Below are 21,884 nucleotides of genomic sequence, written 5' to 3'. Positions count from 1 at the left end.
AGTTCATATGTATAAAGGAAGGAAGGCAATATTTACTGAGTATCTTCTCGGTACCACACACTTTCCCATTTGCAGTCACTCATTTTTTGCAATAATCCCAATTCAAAGGTTTGGAAACAAGTAACATAGGTAGAAATTCAATGGATCTAGAATCTGAACCTGACTGTGCCTGACTCAAAGGTGAAGCTCCTCTCAGTATAGTATGTTGTTATCATTGCCTTCAACACTGAAATGAGTCATGAAGAGAGAAAAATGCAGAACCACTTTTAAATCAGAGCAAAGGGAGATGAAATTGCTAGAAAACTATAATTAAAGAAAAATTACAGTATATAGAAAGCGTCATATTCACTTGGTAAAAGGATTTTGTCATTGTCACAATCTTGGACATGATCTTATGTTTAGAAAGCAAGTAACTTCACAGACTCATGATATTCTAACCCCTACAACATGATGGTGTCAGAGCAAAATCCTAGGAATCATGGTTTTCTTTCTTTTCAGTGCCAAGTGGAAGTCAATAAGAGCCATGTTTAAATGCAGAGGTATACCGTCATGTGTGATATTACATGACAGTATGATGTCTTTGGTTAAGTAATTCATTCCACTTTGTCATGCCAACACACATGGTCATTAAAAGCTCTGATGGTTTTGACTAACCCCAGCGAAGTCTTTCTGCCTATGGCAGGCAAATCTTCCACCTGCCCAAGTCTCGACTTGGCAAATGTCTCAGGGAGGCAAAAGGCCACCTGTTTCTGCTCACCAGGAAGTGAGGATGCGTTTGTGGAATTTACTTCCTACTTGCATATGTCTCTTAAAAATATGTGATTTTTAGTTTATTGATTTCTTTCTGGCTGGTATAGCAGAAACGATGGTCCATCACAATGTTTTCTATTTTAACTAGAAGTGGAAGTAGTAGGATTACATTGTGTATTAGGTTTATGTGTCCCTTCTATGGTACTTAATCTAGATTTTCTGGTAGAAGTGAACCTAAGTCTGTTTTTGTGTGTGTAGTCTTTTAGAACCAATCTTGTGATTTTTACCAATGTATAACCCTTCTTGAGGTAAGAAGTATTAATTTATGAGACAAATTATTGCTTCTATTTAGGTTACCTTACTCTTCAATATTAAGAATGCTTTGATGATTCAGCATTAGAAGCATATTGAATGGATTAACTTTACTTACTACCATAACTACCAAAATTGGTTATTAAAGGTAATTATACATTTTATCCCATTGTTTAAAGAAATCTTACTGAACAGTTATCTGATCAATAAACAGGAATTATTTTATTAGTACAAGCAACACTTGCTGGTTTTAAGAGTCTTACTCATTACACTGAGGTTTCCGTCAGTACTTTGAATGGACATTATACCTGCGGTCTACTATAAATCTTACTATGACTGAGGAGGGGTGGCCACAGGGTCTGTGTTTGCCCAAAGTTCCAATTTAACATCCTAACGTGCTGTGCTTCGGGCTAAGATGGAGTAGCTTATAGTAAACCAATGCTTCCAACAAGAATAACTTGGAAAGTTGGAGTGAAAATATGTTTGAGGGCATAAGAGTTGCAAAGGTTAGTAGAGTTAAAATCACCAAAGGTATTAGCACTGTCTTGGAAGTAGTAAAAATACAAATAATTTATATTTGACTCTAGTAAGTCAAAGATGACTGTTATAATCTTCAGGGTAACCACCCAAAGAATAGAAAGAGAATGTAAAACTAACTGATGCATATCTAAAACAAGGATAGCAGAACTATATGAAACGTTGATTAATCCCAAGGAAGGAAATGTGGGAGAGAAAATGGAACATGAAGCGGATGGGACACAGAGAAAGCAAAAGTAATATCACAGAATAAGGACAAATATATCCACAATTACATTAAGTATTAATTTTTAGACTAAATACAAGAATTTAAAAAGGCAGAACTTATCAGACTAGATTTTGAAAAGTATGTGCTGTGTATATGAGACACACCAAAATGAGGACACAGAAAGAGTGACGGTAAATAGGGCTGGGTGCGGTGGCTCGCACCTGTAATCCCAGCACTTTGGAGAGGCCGAGGCAGATGGATCACTTGAGGTCAGGAGTTTGAGACCAGCCTGGCGAACATAGTGAAAGCCTGTCTCTACTAAAAATACAAAAATTAGCTGTGTATTGGTGGCACATGCCTGTAATCCCAGCTTCTTGGGAGGCTGAAGTACGAGAATTGCTTAAACCCGGGAGGTGGAGATTGCAGTGAGCTGAGATGGTGCCTGCACTTCAGCCTGGGCAGCAAAGCAAGACTGTCTCCAAAAAGAAAAAGAAAAAAAAATCAAAGTAAATAATACCATGCAGAATCTAACACGCCAAAAGATAGTGTAACTGATGTTATTATTCTAAAATCAGACAAAATATTATTTTAGGGCAAAAAGTACTACTAGAGTTAAAGAGATTTCAGAGTGATACAAATAAATCTACCTGTTGGAATTGCAATAAAATGATTAAATAAGAAGTATATATATCATAAATATACTATATATAACAGTTATATAAAAGTTATTTGTGAAAACACATATATAGTAGAACATACATGTTTTATTGGCTTTGCAAAAGACTATAAAAGTACATTTTGCCTCACTGAGATAGAAAACTTCCTTTTTTTGTTTGACATGGAGTCTGGCTCTGTTGCCCAGGCTGGAGTGCAGTGGCACAACCTCAGCTCAATGCAACCTCCGCCTCCCGGGTTCAAGCGATTCTCCTGCCTCAGCCTCCCAAGTAGCTGGGATCATGGGTGTGCACCACCACACCCGACCAATTTTTGTATTTTTAGTAGAGACAGGGTTTCACCATGTTGGCCAGGCTGGTCTTGAACTTCTGACCTCAGGTGATCTGCCCACCTCGGCCTCCCAAAGTGCTGGGATTACAGGCAGCAGCCACTGTGCCCAACCAGAGAACTTCTTGAAAAGATTATAAGTGCCATCTGACAGCAAGACGAAGTCCAAGTCCTAGTTGTTCGTAACACTCATAACCCTAACCGATTTTTTCACACATGTTGCTTAAGGTTGGTCTTTCAGTCAGGACAGGCTAAGTTATGCTACAGAAATAAACGACCCCCAAATATCATGGCTTCGAACTACCAAAGCTGTTTCCTACAAAGCCGGTGGGCAATCAAGAGGACTCTGAGACCACTGTTGGCTCAGCATTCCTGGCAGCTCCCATTTTACAGCACCTCCATGGTGTCATGCACTTCCACAATTACCACAGGAGAGGGAAAAACAGCTAGAGGGTCTCACATTGGCAATTAGATGTTATAGGCTGGAAGTGACATGTGTCACTTTTGTCTACAATCCTCTGGCCAGAATGAGTTATATGACTCTGCTCAACTGCAAGGGGTGCAAGGAAGTATAAACTTTCTATGTGCCCAGGAGGAGAGGAGAACTAGGCATAGGTTAGGATCAGAGGTGTCTACCACAGCTGTAAACTCCTGTTCAAATTTCTTAGGTCGTGACCCTCCATAAGGTTCTGGAGCATGATAGTCCTGAAGAGAATGGGGAAGGTTTCTATACACCTAGCTGCTTCATCTCAGAGGTTGACCCCTTTTTTGCTCAAGGAAGGCTCTAGCACAGGGCTGCAGCCCTCTCAAGGATCCTCTGCCCTTTCAGTGGCACTTGGTCATTTACCACAGAGAGTGCCCTCTGAGAGAAAAGAGAGCCAGGGGCAACCGGACCCCTCACTTGGGAACACAGAGGCAGGTAACAGTTGTCTTGAGCATCTTCTGACTGGAGTACACCTCTGACCCTGCACAGAATTAGCCAGGCAGCCTGATATTGGGTTCTGGATTGCCCTTGGCTAGTCAGAAGTGCAGGCTGCTGATCATCTATATCTATGTAATTTGATCTAGTCCTTCACTGTTATAGTCTTCCATGACACCATGCCGGATCTGACTCTTTCAACTGGTGAAAATAATGATCCACTTGGCCCCATTCTGCAGTGAACCCTCTAGCTCTTCTAGAACTGGATAGTCCAGTCATTTCCCCAGGTCAGGCTGATGGATGACTGATCCAAACAAGACATTTCTCTAATCTTGGGTTAGCAAAATGAGATTACGAAACATTATAGGACTATAGATTTCATAATAGGCTTGACGCATTTGAAAATTACCTTTTCTCTGTTACTTGTATTTTCTTCTTCTCTATTGGCAGCAAAAACAACTTCCTAAAATATTTTTACTTCAAAAGTTAGCACCGAGCTTAAAAATCAGATGGTAGTTTACAGCCCTCACCTCTAATAGAAGCCTTTGATGCAGTGCTTGAGTTTGCCTAAGTGCATCCCAGGACACTTTCAAGAGCAGTTCCATCTTTCTTAAATTTCGAAAATCTCGTTCTTTCTCTCTTTGCTTACGAGAAAGTTCATCATGGTAGTTCTGCTTGTCAATGAGACTGTTGCGTAAATTGAGATCCAAGATCCCTCTGTTCCAGGTAAAGGAAGAAGATGAAAATGATTTTGTTATCAGCTGTCCTAAATGTTTTTCAAAACTTATCAAGACAGCATGCTGAATATTGGCTCCCAATCTCTTCTGGCAAAGACCTAAAAACAGAACTACCGTTTGACCCAGCAATCGTATTACTGGGTATATACTCAAAGGAATATAAACTGTTATATCCTAAAGACACATGCACACATTTGCTCATAACAGTGCTATTCACAATAGCAAAGACATAGAACCAACCTAAATGCCCATCAATGGTAGACCAGATAAAGAAAATGTGGTACATATGCCACAGACTATTATGCAGCCATAAAAAAGAATGAGATCATATCCTTTGCAGGAACGTGGATGGAGCTGGAGGTCATTATCCTTAGCAAACCAATGCAGGGACAGAAAACCAAATATCACATGTTCTCACTTATAAGTGGGAGTAAAATGATGAGGATACATGGACACATAGAGAAGAACAACACACACTGGAGCCTTTTGGAGGGTAGAGGATGGGAGGAGGGAGAGAATCAGGAAAAATAATAGGTACTGGGCTTAATACTTGGATAACAAAATAATCTGTACAACAACCCCCCATGACACAAGTTTACCTATAACAAACCTGTATGTGTAACCTTGAACTTAAAAGTTTAATAAAAGACAGCATGCTCAGTATATAAACACATAACTATTCTCATGTTGGAATCATAAATTGTAAATAATGCCAAAGGCAACTAGGTTTGTGAGTTGGTATCATTTAGAACTGCAGTCTTATAACCCCCACCCCCCCAAAAAATAACAGACTGGCAGAGATAGAAGCCTCCAGTTTCCTTGAAATGTTACTTAAAAGCAGGACATAGGCTGGGCGCGGTGGCTCATGCCTGTAATCCCAGCACTTTGGGAGGCCAAAGCGGGTGGATCACGAGGTCAAGAGATCGAGACCACCTGGCCAACATGGTGAAACCCTGTCTCTAATGAGAAGAAAAAAAAAATTAGCCGGGCGTGGTGGTGCACACATGTAGTCCCAACTACTCGGGAGGCTGAGGCAGGAGAATCACTTGAACCCAGGAGGCAGAGGTTGCAGTGAGCCAAGATCGTGCCACTGCACTCCAGCCTGGCGACAGAGCAAGACTCCATCTCAAAAAACAAACAAAAAAGCAGGACATAAAACTCTCCTAGGGAATTACACCACGAAATTGCTTCTGTTAGAAAAAAGTCAAGATGGCCTAAGAAGTATCATTCATTTGTTGGCAAAATCCCTGAACATAACATACTCCAGTGATAAATTTTCCAAAGGCACATTCAGAAACTTACAACATACAACAGATTATATCCTGAAAATCTGGTAACAGAAAATTGAGAAAAATTGAGTAAAGTATCAAAAAATACTTCAAAGTGCTTTATTTGATAATATATTAAGGGTAAAAGTTGATTTAAAATTATTTTAAAATATTTATTAACTCAACACCAAAGTGAGATTTTGAATTCTCAAATATAAATTGAAGAAAAATTTAGATGACAGAACATAACATACATAAATATAACTAACCTTTCAGTTAATGAAGTTGCTTCATTCTCTCTGGCTAATTCCAATAGCTTGACCAATTGGTTATGTTCTCGTTCTTTGATTTCAAGTAAGGCTCGTTTGCCTTCAACTTCCTTTATTACATTTTCCTTCTCTTCCACTATAGCACTAACCTTGTTTTCAACTTTCTTTAGGGAGTCATTTAGCGTTTTGACTTCTTGTTCCAAGACAATTTTTTTCTTTTCCATTTCTCTGTAGGGGATACACACACACACACACACACACACACACACACACACACACACACACACATTTGCCTTATTTTGAGGCCATGCTGGCTTTACCTATTCTTGCTTTCTAACCAGGCAGCAGAAGAGAGAGTCATAAATTCAATGATCTCAGCAGTGGGTAAAGACCACAGATGGGTGGGACTTGGAGCGTATCTCCACTGAGTGCCACGGAAGGCAGGAATTTGCCCAGCCTCCCTACTTTCTCTGCAGATCCCAATTTGCTACCATCTCCTGTGATTCAACCCTCGTCCTGACCAGCCTCCTGAAACTGACCTGAGTTTCTCAACTTTGATGTTGGTGAGCTTAGTTTTTAGAACAGTTACTAGTGCCTGCCTAATTTTTCCCTTTAAGATTAGTCACCAGAGTAATTATATGATTTTTCCAGAATTTTTGTATCTTCACTTAAAATCTTTATCTCTTTTGGTTCCTTAAACACTGAGAATTTCCTCAATGACCTCTGCCTCCCAATCTACTCTGAATATCTGAGGGGTGTTATACACATGAATGGGTGGCAAAGTGGGGAGTTACTATTATTTGGGCTTTGGGCTGCTGCCTGGCTGATATACTTCTAGACTATGAAATTCTAACCAGTTCGCATAATTTATCCCATGCACTGCTCTGTTAAAGTCAATTGAACTTCTCCATAAAAATATGATTTATAAATTGGCAACAGAATCTTGACCCATAATTAAGCCATAAATATTATGAATGATAGTAATTTGGTGCATTACTTTCTTTTAAAGAACTTGATATAAACAACCTAGACAGGGCCCAAAGCAGAAATTTCTAAAATTATCATAGTAATTTAATGTGTCCAGTGGTTAGTACTCTTGTTCTAGTGTGCACACATAACTTGGACTGGCAGGGATTCAAAGTAAAAATATTAAATCATACACTTTTTTGCGTGTTATTTTTTCTATCTCTTTTCCAATTTGTACTGGAATGGTTTGATGGTGGGCCACTTCATCCTAGTAAAGAAACGAAATCATGTTAAATTATGCGGTCTTCGGGTAGAAGCAATTAAGACAAGAAAATTAAATATGAGAGAGAAAGGAACTACAATATGTAGATACTTACCATCTGCCCTGTGTGCTTTAATTATCCCATTTAATACTCACGGTGACCTTGTAAGACAGCTATATTTGTTATCATTTTGAAGAGGAGGTAACTGAGTGTAGCAAATACTGTTGGTCCTCTGCCCAGATTCCCTTTATGGAGGTACAGATGCTCCTCCACATACAATGGAGTGACGTCCCAATAAACCCGTTGTAAGTTGAAACTATCTTAAGTTGAAAATGCATTTAATACACCTAACCTACTGAAATCATAGCTTAGCCTAGCCTACATTCTCAGGACACTTTTATTAGTCTACAGTTCACCAAATACAAAGCTTATTATATAATAAAGTGTTGAGTGCCACACAGTAAATAAACATAACATATTGATACTGTACAATAAATGTAATTTATTCAATACTGAAAATGAAAAACGGAATGGTTGCATGGGTACTTGAAGCGTGGTGTCTACTAAATGCATACTGCTTTCACACCACTGTAAAGTAGAAAAATCATAAGCTGAACCATCATAAGCCAGGGCCCATCTGCCCACCCATCCCTCAAATGCTGCAGGGGTGACTGCTAGTGGATCATGCTTAATCTCCTCTCCATCAGATTGTCACTGGCTGAGCAGAGCTGCCTTGTCAGGGAATGGGAGCCAGGGGGTGGAGGGAGGAGGGCAGCAAGCTGAGACCAATGACTAACCGATGTGGTGATCTAACAGACACCCCCCACCCCCACCTCTGGGTGCAACAGCCTCCGTGATGCAACTCATGACTTCTTGAGTTCTCCATGGGATCAGGCTGAGACTAGAGTTCTGAAGCAGCTGTATTCTGGCCCAGCTTCTTCCCCAGCTCTATCCTGCTTCCTTCCATCTCCTATAGGATTCTCCTTAGAGTTCTCCCTCCATTAGTAGTTGTCTTAGGGTCTGTTTCTGGGGAGCCCTGCCTAAGACTCATGCTACAAGAAGTTAAATAAGTTTCCCGAAGTCACACAGCTAGTAAGTGGCAAGGCCAAGCTCAGAAGCTAAGTTTGTCTAACACCGCACCTCCCACTATGCTCTGTGGATTCATGGGAGGTTCAGCTGAAGTCTCAAGAGTCTTACATACTCAGCAAGGGTTATAGAAAAGCCCCTTCCTGCCCGAGGTTGTCATTGGACTTTGGAGCCAGGGGTAACACACATGCAGGGAGGTTGAATCCGTCACTGCAGTGTGGTGGGCGAGACATTTCTCTGTGGGATCTTGCTCAGTCCTGGGGCAGATCAAATTTTGTGGGGCTGAAACTTGTACAATCTTGGGGGCCCTCGTTAACAGAAAGAGTAAACAATTACAAATGCTAACTTAGGTGCAGCATCTTGGAAGAGGTTCATGCAAGTGAGGGGCCTGAAGCTTAAGCTTCACTGGGTTCCAGTTAAATCCATCTCTGCTAGGGTCCTATGTTCTGGACAGTAGCTGGGCACATCTTGGCTGTCTGCTCTAGGACTGTTATAGAAAAATAGGTCAAAGTGTATCACCATTATCCCCTAAGCCAATGAGTTTCAGATGTTGTTTTTAAAACAACTCTAGGTTATTAAAACTGTTTTGAGAGTCATTTATACATTTTTCAAAGTAAAATGAATTTTAATTCATTATCTCCTAAAACATAAATACAGGCCTCTCATCCCTTTTCTACTGAGAGGAAGTGGAATGCACTCCGACAAGGATAAGGTAATACAAATATATGTGAGAGGTTAGGACATTTGGTTGTTTTGGTATGTGTGTAGGTGTGTGTGTGTGTGCGTTTTGTTGTTGTTGTTGTTTTTGAGAGGGAGTCTCACTCTGTCACCCAGGCTAGGGTGCAGTGGCGCGATCTCAGCTCACTGCAATCTCCACCTCCCCGGTTCAAGCAATTCTCCTGCCTCAGCCTCCCAAGTAGCTGGGATTAGAGGCATCCACCATCACACACCCGGCTAATTTTTGTATTTTTAGTAGAGACAGGGTTTCACCATGTTGGCCAGGCTGGTCTCGAACTCCTAACCTCAGGTGATCCACCGCCTTGGCCTCACAAAGTGCTGGGATTACAGGTGTAAGCCACTGTGCCTGGCCATGGTTGTTCTTCAAGGAAACAATTGTGTTTGTGACACTTGTTTCTAATGTCCAGAAATGTTTGGTGAGGTCAGGAGAGACCTTTTCCGCAGGGTGAGGGCTCCGAATTAGAGTGATACTCCCAAACACCCTAAGGTCTTTTGTGCATTCCCAGAGCCTAGATTTAGTTTGATAGGATCAATCGCAATGCAGATATTTCAGTTTGTGAGACAATACCCCTCTTTATCCAACCTGCTGGTTACTCTTGATACCCACACACTTTTATATCCATGCAAGGCACAATGTTTAAATATCAACGGTAAGTAGCACACCTTTAGGACGACCTGATGTCCCAACAATTCTTCTAGTTCCTTCTGCTCTTTTAGTAATTGCTTTTGTTTAGATGCCAAATCTTCTCGTAAATTTTTAATTTCTAATTTCTTCTGCATTATTTCTTTACGTAATTCTTCAGTGCTTTCTCTCAATATTTTCATCTTCTTCTCCATTTCCTTTAAAAGTCATGAAGATGATTAGGTTATATAGTCTGAGCAAACATTTATCTACCTAAAAACTGAACTAAAACTAATTTCACTCACCATTTTGATTATATTTGTTTTGAAGTTCATGAATGATTTCTCACAAGGTTAAATGATTTCTCATAAAGCTAAATGCAACTTATGATTTCTGAAATCTTTCACAAAGGCATGATAATGATACTGCATGTATAATTAAACACAACATTATATTTGAATTATTTTATTAGTGCTCTTTTCTATCCTCCTACATTTAAAAACGTTTCATTTTATGTGTCAATTTTTATTTCATACCAAGAAGCATGAAAAAAAATGTACAGTCTGTTTTCTAGTAGCTTTGTGAGCTGACAAAATCAGATGCCAATAATCTTTGAATATCTGACTTATGGTTAACCTGAGTCACATGGGAACTAAAGACAAAGGTGTTCATATTTGGATACCCAACACTTTGCACTCCTTAATCCCCCACTTTCTTATTGATATTACTTCTCTAGCTCATGCACATCCTCCCCAAATACCATCTACCCCAGAATCATCAAAGATCTTTGTCTCATGTCTGATTACCTGGGGAGGGTTTGACTTATGGGAGAGAAGGCTTCTTACACTCAGAAGGTCTACACGTTACTCTTACTAATGACTAAGTGCTGGGTCTATTTAGCCTGCCCTGGGCTTTCTGCATAGCTCCCTCCTCCCACCACTGCTGGGTGAGAGCATCATTGGTGATCCTAGGATCTGAATGAAAATTCAAAATGTTTCTCCCATAAAATCTGTATTGTAAATGATGGTTTGGCATACTTATTTGAATTAATAGTATTTTACTCTATGCTAAACAGGTTTTATTGTGAGCTGGCCTTGGAATTAAACCACCACCAACACACTTTTGGATTATCAGAAGGTGGAAGGAGTGCAAAGTATGGTGACCATTCTATTTACGTTCTATAATAGATTGTAAAAAGTGGCCACAAATTCCTCCTATCTGCAGGGTATGCATGTCCCTTTGCATTGTCTTGATCATTCTTCCCTTTAAGAGGTAGGGCCAGCTTGATTCTAGACTTGTCCATGTTATAATACTTGCATTGGCCAATGGAGTATTACCAAAAATGATTTTAGCAGAGGCCCAAAAAGGTCTTACATATTGGAGTTTGCTCTTTATTGAGTCTGGAAACCCTTCCACCATCATGTGACCAACTAGTGACATGTGACCAACTAGTGACATGTGACCTTAGACCAAGTAGCCTACCAAATGGCTGGTATATGAATGGAGCTATCCTAGATTACCCAGCCCCAATTCGGCCAGCTCAGACCAGAAGAATTCAGAACTGTAAAAAAATGAAATGGTTGTTGTTTTAAGCCACTAAGTTCTGGGATGATTTGTTAGGCAGGAATAGATAAGTGATACATTTTCTTTGTAAAAATTTATTGTAATAACTTGAGATGTTCAGAGAGCTATGAGGGTGATAGCTATAGCAAAATAATATTTTTAATGTCAACCACAGAATCTTTTTTTCTTCTGGAAACAAAGCAGATATTGTCCAACTAAATACAGCCTAAATTAGATGCCAAGTTGCTAAAGTCTATAATAGGCATCACTTATATTTACTCCAGAAGTTATGTAGCTAGTCTTTTCAGCATCATTCACAGTTAAGACTTTAGAATCTTTAAAATGTTTCAGGCTATGGTGGTTGTGATAAACCATTTATAAAAAAATATTTATAAAAAGGGATGATTGAATCCAGCTGTATTTAAGAAACTCTATATCATCTAAGACTTACTCCTGGCTTTGTTATCTTCTCAAATTCCTTTACTATGATGATTTTTTCTTCCTTTAAGCTGCAAAAGAAAAAAAAAATCAAGTTTGAAAAAGTACAAAGAAATAACCTCTTTCTGTAATAACAACTTTCTATCTTCTCATCCCAGAATGTCATTCCCATGCTTGTCTGCCAGGCAACCTGGTGTCCATTCTTTATGACGCCTTTCCTGAATCACAGGTGCATTGGGGTGCTTCCTCCTCCCCAGGACTCCCACCCAACTTTGTGAACACAACCCACTTAGAGGAGTTATCTCAGCACATTATAAATGTTGGGGACCATGGGCCTCGGGACACAGGGTCCTTCCCAGCAGGCTCTGGGCTTTTTCTCCTTTATGTTACTTGGAATGGGTGGGTGCCTGCCTGGATTCCTGCTACAGCCTCCCAATCGATCTCCTACTTTGCCTGCATCCACCTTTGCCCATTAAAGTCAATTCTCCACCCATACCACAGTGATTTTTTAACATGTAAATAAGATCACTTCACTTCCCTGCTTGATAAATTCCCATCACACCTGGACCAAAATTTGAACTCCTTTCCCAAACCTACATGGCCCTGCCTCATCAGCCTCTCTAGTCTCACAGCCTGCCACTCTCTGTCACCAGTCACACTGGCTTTCTTGCCAAGCTTGGTTCTACCTCAGGGCCTTTGCCCTATCTGATCCCTCCAGCTGGTATGCTCTCGCCACAGATCTTTGCATAGCTCACTTCTTGCTTCATGCAGACCTGTACCGATATCGTCTTCTCATAGAGGTGCCTGGCCATCTATCTAAAACAGTACCAATAGTCCTCAAAACTCTTTCCTTGTTTGGCTTTACTTTCTATACAGTATTCGTCATGACCTGACATTATATTACACATCTCCCCACTAGAAAACCTAGCTCCCAGTTTACCACTGCATCATCATTGTCTTAAAAAGTACCTGCATATAGTTGCCATCCAGTAAAAATTAATATGAATAAATGGAACTAAAATTAGTTTTGTCCCCATCCTCATTATTTAAAATAATGTATGTGCTGAATGAGATACGGGCATGCATATGGAAATAGATCGTCACTCAGAATGACCTATTGCACCACATTCTTCTACATCCGGATTGCAGAAAACCCTCACAGAAATCACAGAAGAGTCCACAGTTGTTCAAAGGTGTGAAGAAGGGTTATTCGAAGACCTCAGTTTCAGTTTTGTGTGACAATTGCATTCCTGAGGTATAACGAATGCTAGAGCCGGAGGAAACTTGTCAGAGATCCAGATGTGATAGGGACGTGGATACATAAGAGACTGAATGGATATTTCAGGTGAAGGCAGATTTAGACCAGGAGCCAAGTCTAAGTGGTTATCAGGTATGGGTATTTGAGGACAATTATTTTTACTTTTGTTTCCACTACAAGCTATTAAAATTGTGGCATGAACTCATAAGCAGTCCAGGTGGGCACACCTTGTCTACACTTCTATCCTGTCATTGGCTAAGTTTATAAGGATCTGCCTTTGGCCCTTGTGACAGACACATTGGCATTGTTTGCTCCACCATTTTCCCTTCCTGGACACACAGGGGGACTATATTTCACAGTCTCCCTTGCATTTGGATTGGGGCCATTGGACTAATTTGCCCAAGGAAGGTGAGTGGAAGTAAGTAACAAATGTCTTCCCCAGCCATGTCGAACTTGGAAGGCACGTGCTCCAGCTGGCAAAGCTAAGGATAGACGTGGCTGCGTGACTTGCACTGGACTGTGCTATGAGTGAGAAACAAAATTCCATTGAGTTCTTCTGCTGAGAGTTTAAGATTTGTTCTTATTGCATAGTCTAGCTGAAGCCTAACTTCTCCTTTTCTTATTCTGTATACCGTTTCCACAGTGCCAGTTACAGTGATGCGTTAAACATCCTTATTTCCAGTTCAGAATTTCCCTGGAGCTCCAAATTTTTATGTTTAATTTCTTACTGGGCAATTCCAGTTGTGTATATCAAAGGCCCATCAAATTAAAACTCATTATCTTCCCATTTGAAACCTACTGTTTTTCTATTCCTTCTTTTGGTAATGGCATTTCAATTCACTTAATTTTCAAAATTATAAACATGAGCGTCATTCTTGAAGCCCGTTTCTTGCTTCTTTCAAGATTTTTTCTTCATTTTTAATTTTCAAGTTTTACTGTAATGCATTTGGAACATATTTCTTTGAGTTTACCCTGTTTGGGGCTCATTGAGCTTTTTGAATCTGTGGGCTTTTCTTTCACCAAACATGGGGAGTTTTCAGCCATTACTTCTTCCAATTTTTTTCATAATCATATACCTTCTCTTCTCTTACTGCAGCTCCAGTGACATAAATTAGATATTTTGTTATTGTCTCATGGATGCCTATAGATCTGTTTTTGTTTGTTTGTTTTTGAGATGGAGTCTCGCTGTGTTCCCCAGGCTGGAGTGCAGTGGCATGATCTCGGCTCACTGCAACCTCTACCTTGTGGGTTCCAGCAATTCTCCTGCCTCAGCCTCCTGGATAGCTGGGACCATAGGCACGTGCCACCATGTCCAGCTAATATTTGTATTTTCAGTAAAGACGGGGTTTCACCATGTTAGCCAGCCTCGTTTTGAACTCCTGACCTCAGGTGATCTGCCTGCCTCGGCCTCCCAAAGTGCTGGGATTACAGGCGTGAGCCACTGCGCCCGGCCATGGATCTGTTCATTTTCATTCAAAATTTTTTTCTCTCTGTTCAGATTGGACAATTTTTATCTTCAAATTTACTGACATCTGTGTGAGAGAAAGAGCACAAGAGCGAGCGAGCAAAAGAGACTTTTTAATTCTCTTGAGAATCACAGCTCCAAAGGTTCCCTTCCCCCAGAATTTTGGCTCCTGTGGGCTCCCATTACATATGACCTCTGCTACTGAGACCTAATCACAACACTGTAGAATGCTCCCCTCCCTCCACACCTTACCACCATGTTCCTGAAGTCCTATTTAAAGCAATTCCTTTTACTCAGTACATCGTGTCTGGCTATCAAGAAAAAAACTGCAAGGCACACTGAAAGGCAAAAAACACAGTCTGAAGAAACAGAGCAACCATCAGAACCAGATATGGCAGGGATGTGTGAATTATCAGGAATTTAAAACAACTATGACTAATAGGCTAAGAACGCTAACAGATAAACTCAATCCCGAAATGGGCAGTTTAAGTAGAGAGAAGGAAATTCTAAGCAATAATAAAAAAGAAATACTCAGCCAGGCGTGGTGGTTCATGCCTGTAATCCCAGCACTTTGGGAGGCTGAGGCGGGCAGATAACTTGAGGTCAGGAGTTCAAGACCAGCCTGGCCAATATGGTGAAATCCCATCTCTACAAAAAAATACAAAAATTAGCTGGGCGTATTGGCGGCCACTTGTAATCCGAGCTACTCAGGAAGCTGAGGCAGGAGATTATCTTGAACCTGGGAGGCAGAGGTTGCAGTGAGCCGAGATTGTGCCACTGTACTCCAGCCTGGACAGAGTGAGACTCTGTCTCAAAAACAAACAACCAAACACACACACACACACACACACACAAATACCAGAGATCAAAATCACTGTATCAGAAATGAAGAATGCCTCTAATAGGCTTACTAACAGAACGAACTTGGCTGAGGAAGGAATCTCTGAGCTTGAGGATATCTTACTAGACACTACCCAAACTGGAAAAAAAAAAAAAGACTAGGAAAATACCAGAATATCCAAGAACTCTGGGACAACTACAAAAGGCATAAATACTCATAAGAGGAATACCAGGAGAAGAAAGAAAGGAACACAAGAAATTCCTGAAGCGATAATGTCTGAGAATTTCCTTCAAATTAATGCAGGAAAATAAACTACAGATCCAGGAAGCTCAAAGAACACTTAGACATATCATATGTAAATTACAGAAAGTCAAAGATAATGAAAATTCCTGAGAGAAGTTACAGGAAAAACACACTTACCTATGGAGGAACAAAGAATTACATCCGATTTCTCCTCAGAAGCCATACACGCAAGAAGAGAGTAGAGTGAAATATTTAAAGTGTTGAGAGAAAAAACCACCAAACTAAAGCTCTGTACCTTGTGAAATTATTCTCCAAAGTAAAGGAGAAATAAAGCCTTCCTCAGATAAAAATTGAGGACATTTGTTTGTCAATAGACCTGCTTTGCAAGAAATGTTAAAGGAAGCTCTTTAGAGGGAAGGAAAATTATATAGGTCAGAAACTCAGTTCTACACAAATGAAGAGCATTAGCTATGGAATCAGTGAAGGTAAAAGAAAAGCTTTTGTCTTATTCTTGAGATACTAGATAACACTGTTCAAATTTATAACAGCAGCAATGTATTCAATTACATATGCATATATATTTATGTATGCCCATGTGTAAGTGAAATGAATGACAGCAATGATACAAGGGATAGGAAGGAGGAATAGGACCATTTTGTTATTTAAAAAGTACTTGAAGTGGTATAGTGTCATTTGAAAATGGTCTTAAATTAGTTGTAAATGTATATTGCAAACTCCATGGCAACCACTTAAAGTAAAAAAAGATGTACAACTGATATACTAAGAAAGGAGAGAAAATGGAATTATATTAAATGCTTAGTTAAAACCACAAAAGGCATAAAAAGAGAGAACAAAAACAGGAATGAAGAACAAGCACAACAAATAGAGAACAGTGAAAATATGGCAGAAGATATTAACCCAACTACAACAGTAATCATTTTAAATGTCAGTTAAAAGATTGTCACAATGGATCCAAAAAGAAAAACAAACAAACAAACAAAAACAAGACTGAAATTATATGCTGTGTTTGCCAATAATCCAGTTTAAATATAAAGACACATATATATTAAAAGTAAATGGATAGAGAAAGATATGCCATGCTAACATTAAAAAAAGATGAGTCACTAAATTAATTTCAGACAGAACGAACTTCAGAGCAAGAAAAAGTTATCAGAGACAGAGGGGCATTATATAATGATAAAAGAGTCAATCCTCTGAGAAGACCTAATGAATTCTTTTTTTTTTTTTTTTTTTTTTTTTTGAGACAGAGTCTCAATCTGTCGCCAGGCTGGAGTGCAGTGGTGTGATCTCGGCTCACTGCAACCTCCGCCTCCTGGGTTCAAGCGAATCTCCTGCCTCAGCCTCCCGAGTAGCTGGGACTACAGGTGTGCACCACCACGCCCAGCTAATTTTTGTATTTTTAGTAGAGACAGGGTTTCACCATGTTGGCCAGGATGGTCTTGATCTCGACTTCGTGATCTGACTGCCTCAGCCTTTCAAAGTGCTGGGATTACAGGTGAGAGCCACAGCACCCGGCCAATGGATTCTTAATATATTTGCACCTAACAACAGAACATCAAAATACATGAGGCAAAACTGATAGAAGTGCAAGGAGAAGTAGATGAATCCACTCTCACAGCTGGAGACTTCAACATCCCTCTATCAAAAGTGCACAGATCCAGAAGTCAGAAGATCAGTTAAGGACATAGTCAAACTCAATAATCCCATCAATCAATTGGATATACTTGGCATCTATAGAAAGAAATGTTTTTCTAAAAGCCAGTCATCATTGTAAATTGAGATTAACAAACAAAAGAAATAAAAACATTAGAAAGTACAGACAGTGAATGGGAACATATGGTTTTGTTCACTTATTCATGAGAAAATACAAAAAAAGTTTATATTTTTATTTTAACTAATAAGATGAGAGGACACGATGCTAGAATGACATTTTGGAAATTGCTTCAAATAGCTTGAATGTTCTAAACAAAATGAGTTCGATATAATTGCATATTTCTTCCAATAACCATATTTTGAACTGTTTTATCAACCAGATTTCCTGAAGAAATCTAGATAAATATTTTTCATTTTTCTTGCTATTCTGCATTTAATGACTAACTATTAAGTGCCAAAGAAGTCATATGATTTCCCAATATGGAAAGATTTTAAAGTTTGTATTGATCACACTTGGAAAATCATATGAAATAAATGAATACACAGACAATTATGTCCACTGGTTATAACAAATAAGCAGATCCCACTAGCCCATAGATTTAGGAACATGAGCTAAAAGCACATGCACACCAGGTTTTCTCATTTGTATACATTTAAGGGATACAAGTGCAGTTTTGTTACATGGATATATTGCAGTGTGGTGACGTCAGGGCTTTTGGTACAACCATCACTCAAATTATATACATGTATACCCATTAAGTCATTTCTCATCCTTCACCCTCCTTCTGTCCTCCCACCCTTCTAAGTCTCCAGTATCTACTAGTCCACACTCTATGTCCACATGTACACATTACTTAGCTCCCACTTATGAGAATGTGTGGTATTTGGCTGTTTGTGAGTTTTTTTCACTTAAGATAATGGCCTTCAGTTCCATCCATGTTACTGCAAAAGACATGATTTCATTTTATGACTGAATAGTATTCCATTGTATATATATGTCACATTTTCTTTATCCAATCTCTTGACAGACACTTAGTTTGATTCCTTATCTTTGCTATTGTGAATAGTGCTGCAATAAACATATGAGTCAGGTATCTTTTGGATATGATTTCTTTTTCTTGGGTATATAGCCAATAGTAGGATTGCCAGATGGATTAGTAGTTCTATTTTTAGTTCTTTGAGAAATATCCATGCTGTTTTCCATAGAGCTTGTACCAATCACATTCCTAGCAACAATGTATAAGTGTTCCCTTTACTCAGCACTCCGCCAACATCTTATTTTTTATCTTTTTAGTAATAGCTATTCTGACTGGTATAAAATGATATATCATTGTGGTTTTAATTTGCATTTCTCTGATTAGTGATGAACTTTTTTCACTTGATTCTTAGCCATTTGTCTTCTTTTGAAAAATGTCTATTTATGTCCTTTGCCTACTTTTTAATGGGATTGTTATTTTTGACATTTTATTTGCAATAATGTAGATGAATTTTGTAATACATGTGTCACATTGGATTTAATATAGATTAGTTGTCTAGACCACAAATTGAAGCTGAGTTTAGATCTTTAAATAGTTATGCCTTTGCTTTTAGAGCTTGCGTATACATTAGTGGTATTTTACTTCCCAGGTATTGATCCTACACCTTGGGCATGCTGCCACCAGGGGGTGGTAGTGTGCTACTATCTTTCGGTTGTAAAGGCAACTTGAGTATTTCTGAGTTTCAAAATGGTGACAGCAAGCTCTTTCACAAGATGTGACTTATGGTCTTTCCTTTAAGTATATTTTTATGTTTAAACAAACATAAAATGACTAATTCTTTAGGACATTTAAAACTTACATTTCTATGATACATTTTTCTTTTTTTATTAAGAAATACTGACTTATTTCCTCTAAAAGGAATGTATTTTTCTATTTTTAAAGATTATAATCCTACTCCATCACACATGGTTGATCATTTTTATTTTCCCTGTTATCTTTTAATAAACTTATTTTAAATGTATATGTGTGGTTGAATCCATTTTTACCTAACATTTAATTAAAATATTTTCCTAAGTTGCTAAACAGACTTTATAATAATAGCTATTTTCAAGGTTTTCTACTGGGTAGATATACCATAATAAAATAATCTTAAGTATTATTTATCATATACTGAACATACTGTGTGCCAGGTGCTTTAAATTTATCATATCTAAAATTCACAACCTTGCTAAGTAGGAATTGTGATTTCTGTTGTACAAATGAAGAAACTGAGGAGTTAAGCAACTTTTCCAAAGTCACACAGTCAAAGCTAAACTGACACACAAATACCGCTCTGACTACAGAGGTTCAGTAACAAGGTATTTCTGGAATGCATTATTTAAATATTCCACATTTTTTGAGAATTCAGATTGCTTCCAATTTTTCACTTTCATAAATATCAATATCTTTATGCATTATATCTTTTTCTCTCCTTTTGGGTTATCACTTTTGCATGGGATTACTGGGGCAAAAACATGCTTCTGTGCCTCCTGGTATGTATTAACTCCTAACCTTTCAAACTTGCATTAAAACTTAAATCTGACATTTTTCAGCTTTCCTGACTAAGGTGTGCTTCAACATCAAAGCTCCTTAGGATTTACTTCCTTTCTAAAGCAACGTCAAAAGGCTTTTGGTTTTAAGGATCTATGGGTGAAGAGATAATGCAGGAAGCCCGATATGCTGACATGTGTGAGAGGCAACATTCACCACAGAAGTAGAAACAGCATGGATGGGTGAAAGTTGCAAGAAGGTAGGTTTATGAACAAATCCAACAACCATTTAAGTGTAGGAGCATTTCCAAAGTTGGCATGAGCCTCTGTGGGAGGCTGAGAGCTTCCTGTCACTGGAAGTGTTTATGCATAGACTGATCACTGAGAGGAGACTCAGGTGACTGACCAGTCAGGGCTGAGAACCACCTTTGGAACCCACGGTCCTCTAACTATAATGTGAGTCAGAGTCACATAAGCAAATGTCACTTTGGGTGGGGGCGGTGGGCTGGGGCAAAAATCATAATCATTACTTTTTGGATGGGATCTTCCTTTCAAACAAGTGTCTCAGGTGCTTCTTTTTGAGTAATGAGAAACACATTCAGAGAAACCTGTTCTAACTAAGTTAGTTCTTTTAAGATATTTGTTGCCACAGAAGAGCAAAGATTTTTTTTTTTTAAATTAAGGTAAAATCTGTTCTAGCTATGAGTTTTTCCTTGTGACTACTCCTGAGTACCTACATGCCTCTTCTGTCACATTCTAATTTTCTGGAATTCCAGATGTGTTGCTAAGATCATTCCTCCTTTCCTTTGTTACCAGATCTGTTGTTTCTTGGTTCCAACTTTGCTATCAGCACTGGACCAAGAATGGAAAACAACTAATAAACCCTGAATGTGCAACAAGGACCACAGGAACCAGCCACGGGAGAGTAAACAGTCACCAAGGTCAAGGTCACGTCAGGACAGCCCTGCACGTGTGCGGCCTGAGTGTTCCCACTCTCCGTGTTCACAGTGCAACAGGCAGTGCCAGCTCACCACAGCCTTGTTTCCCCCAACTGACCAAGACTGGTCAGAATGCGTCAGATTTTGCATGAAAGACGCAACGTATTTGCTGTAAAATTTTAGGAATTACTAGAAAACAGGGAAGCCCCAAAAGGTAACACAGTCAAGGCAAGGCAAAGGTTGAAGAGACTACTGAAAAATCTTTTCAAACTGTTCAGAGAGGTAAGTACTCCTGTTTTGTTTCAAAAAGTAAGTTCAACAGTATTTAATTACTTTATTATGGATTTACAATGTATTAATTTAACTTTAAATAGATTACATATTATTTCCTGAACTGCATACTTATCAAGTCATAAATATTAATCCAGAAACTACTGCAACATAGATTTAATTACTAACCAACCAACCAACCAGATAGATTTATTAACATTAAAAGATTTATGTTATGTGAACATACACAAAAAAATTGACAAAATTACACAGTAAAATCCTTTCTCTAGAGTATTTGAAAAATATGTTGTTCTTAGTAGTTGCCAATGATTCAGAAGTTCCTGAAGATATTGGGGTGGAGGAGTGCTAGTTATTTGGGCTTCTATTATCTAGAAACTCAATAAGAGTTTGTTGTGCTGGTCTGACAAATATCATCTGTATATGTGGATGAATAGTTTTCTCTCATTAGCTTCATCTCTTTATTTTTATGTGGGGATGGAAATATCTACTTTTTCCAGGGGGAAGGAGGGTCAGTGGGAGGGTGTGGAGGGAATTGGTTTCTGTGTCATGTGCAGTCATGTGCTGCTTAACAATGGGAATATATTCTGAGAGACGCGTCGTTAGGCAACTTCATCATTGTGTGAACATCACGGAGTGCACTTACACAAACCTACATGGTGTAGCCTACTACACATCTAGGCTATGTGGTAAAGCCTACTGCACCTAGGCTATAGACCTGCATAGCAGGTTACCGGACTGAGTACTGTAGGCAATTGTAACACAATAAGTGTTTGTGTATCTAAACAAAGAATACACACAGTAGAAATATGGCATAAAAGATAAAAAATGGTACACCTGTCTAGGGCACTTACCATGAACGGAGGTTGCAGGACTGGAAGTTGCTCAGGGTGAGTCAGTGGGTGAGTGAGTGAGTGGTGAGTGAATGTGAAGACCTAGGACATTACTTACACTACTGTAGACCTTATAAACACTGTACACTTAGGCTACATT

General features: G+C 39.0%; 2 protein-coding genes across 22 annotated transcripts in view; one reads left to right on the top strand and one right to left on the bottom strand.

Moving 5' to 3' along the window:
- CCDC146 (coiled-coil domain containing 146) overlaps positions 1-21,884 on the bottom strand; it is a 256,062-nt gene that overhangs the window by 28,582 nt on the left and 205,596 nt on the right. For 17 of the 18 annotated variants that reach the window (XM_054687080.2, XM_054687087.2, XM_063813785.1 and 14 more), the window contains 5 exon segments: positions 11,692-11,749; positions 9,719-9,895; positions 7,163-7,236; positions 6,003-6,230; positions 4,259-4,445 (listed from right to left, as the gene is read on the bottom strand). In XM_054687080.2, the coding sequence (XP_054543055.1) occupies positions 4,259-4,445; positions 6,003-6,230; positions 7,163-7,236; positions 9,719-9,895; positions 11,692-11,749 (724 nt within the window). 18 annotated transcript variants of the gene reach the window in all.
- Positions 8,108-21,884, top strand: part of FGL2 (fibrinogen like 2) — a 64,848-nt gene continuing 51,071 nt past the window's right edge. The window contains exons 1-5 of one of the 4 annotated variants that reach the window (XM_063814632.1): positions 8,112-8,323; positions 8,975-9,029; positions 10,753-10,902; positions 19,729-19,925; positions 20,482-20,885. The gene's annotated coding sequence lies outside the window, so the exon portion shown is untranslated. Of the gene's footprint in view, positions 8,324-8,974; positions 9,030-10,752; positions 10,903-19,728; positions 19,926-20,481; positions 20,886-21,884 lie in introns of all 4 variants that reach the window. The other 3 variants (XM_054655893.2, XM_063814631.1, XM_054655894.2) reach the window with 3 other exon arrangements.

The sequence above is a fragment of the Pan troglodytes genome, chromosome 6 (assembly GCF_028858775.2).
Source record: "Pan troglodytes isolate AG18354 chromosome 6, NHGRI_mPanTro3-v2.0_pri, whole genome shotgun sequence".
In the NCBI taxonomy this organism is placed as follows: domain Eukaryota; kingdom Metazoa; phylum Chordata; class Mammalia; order Primates; family Hominidae; genus Pan; species Pan troglodytes.
This window is presented reverse-complemented; position numbering and strand designations above follow the sequence as displayed.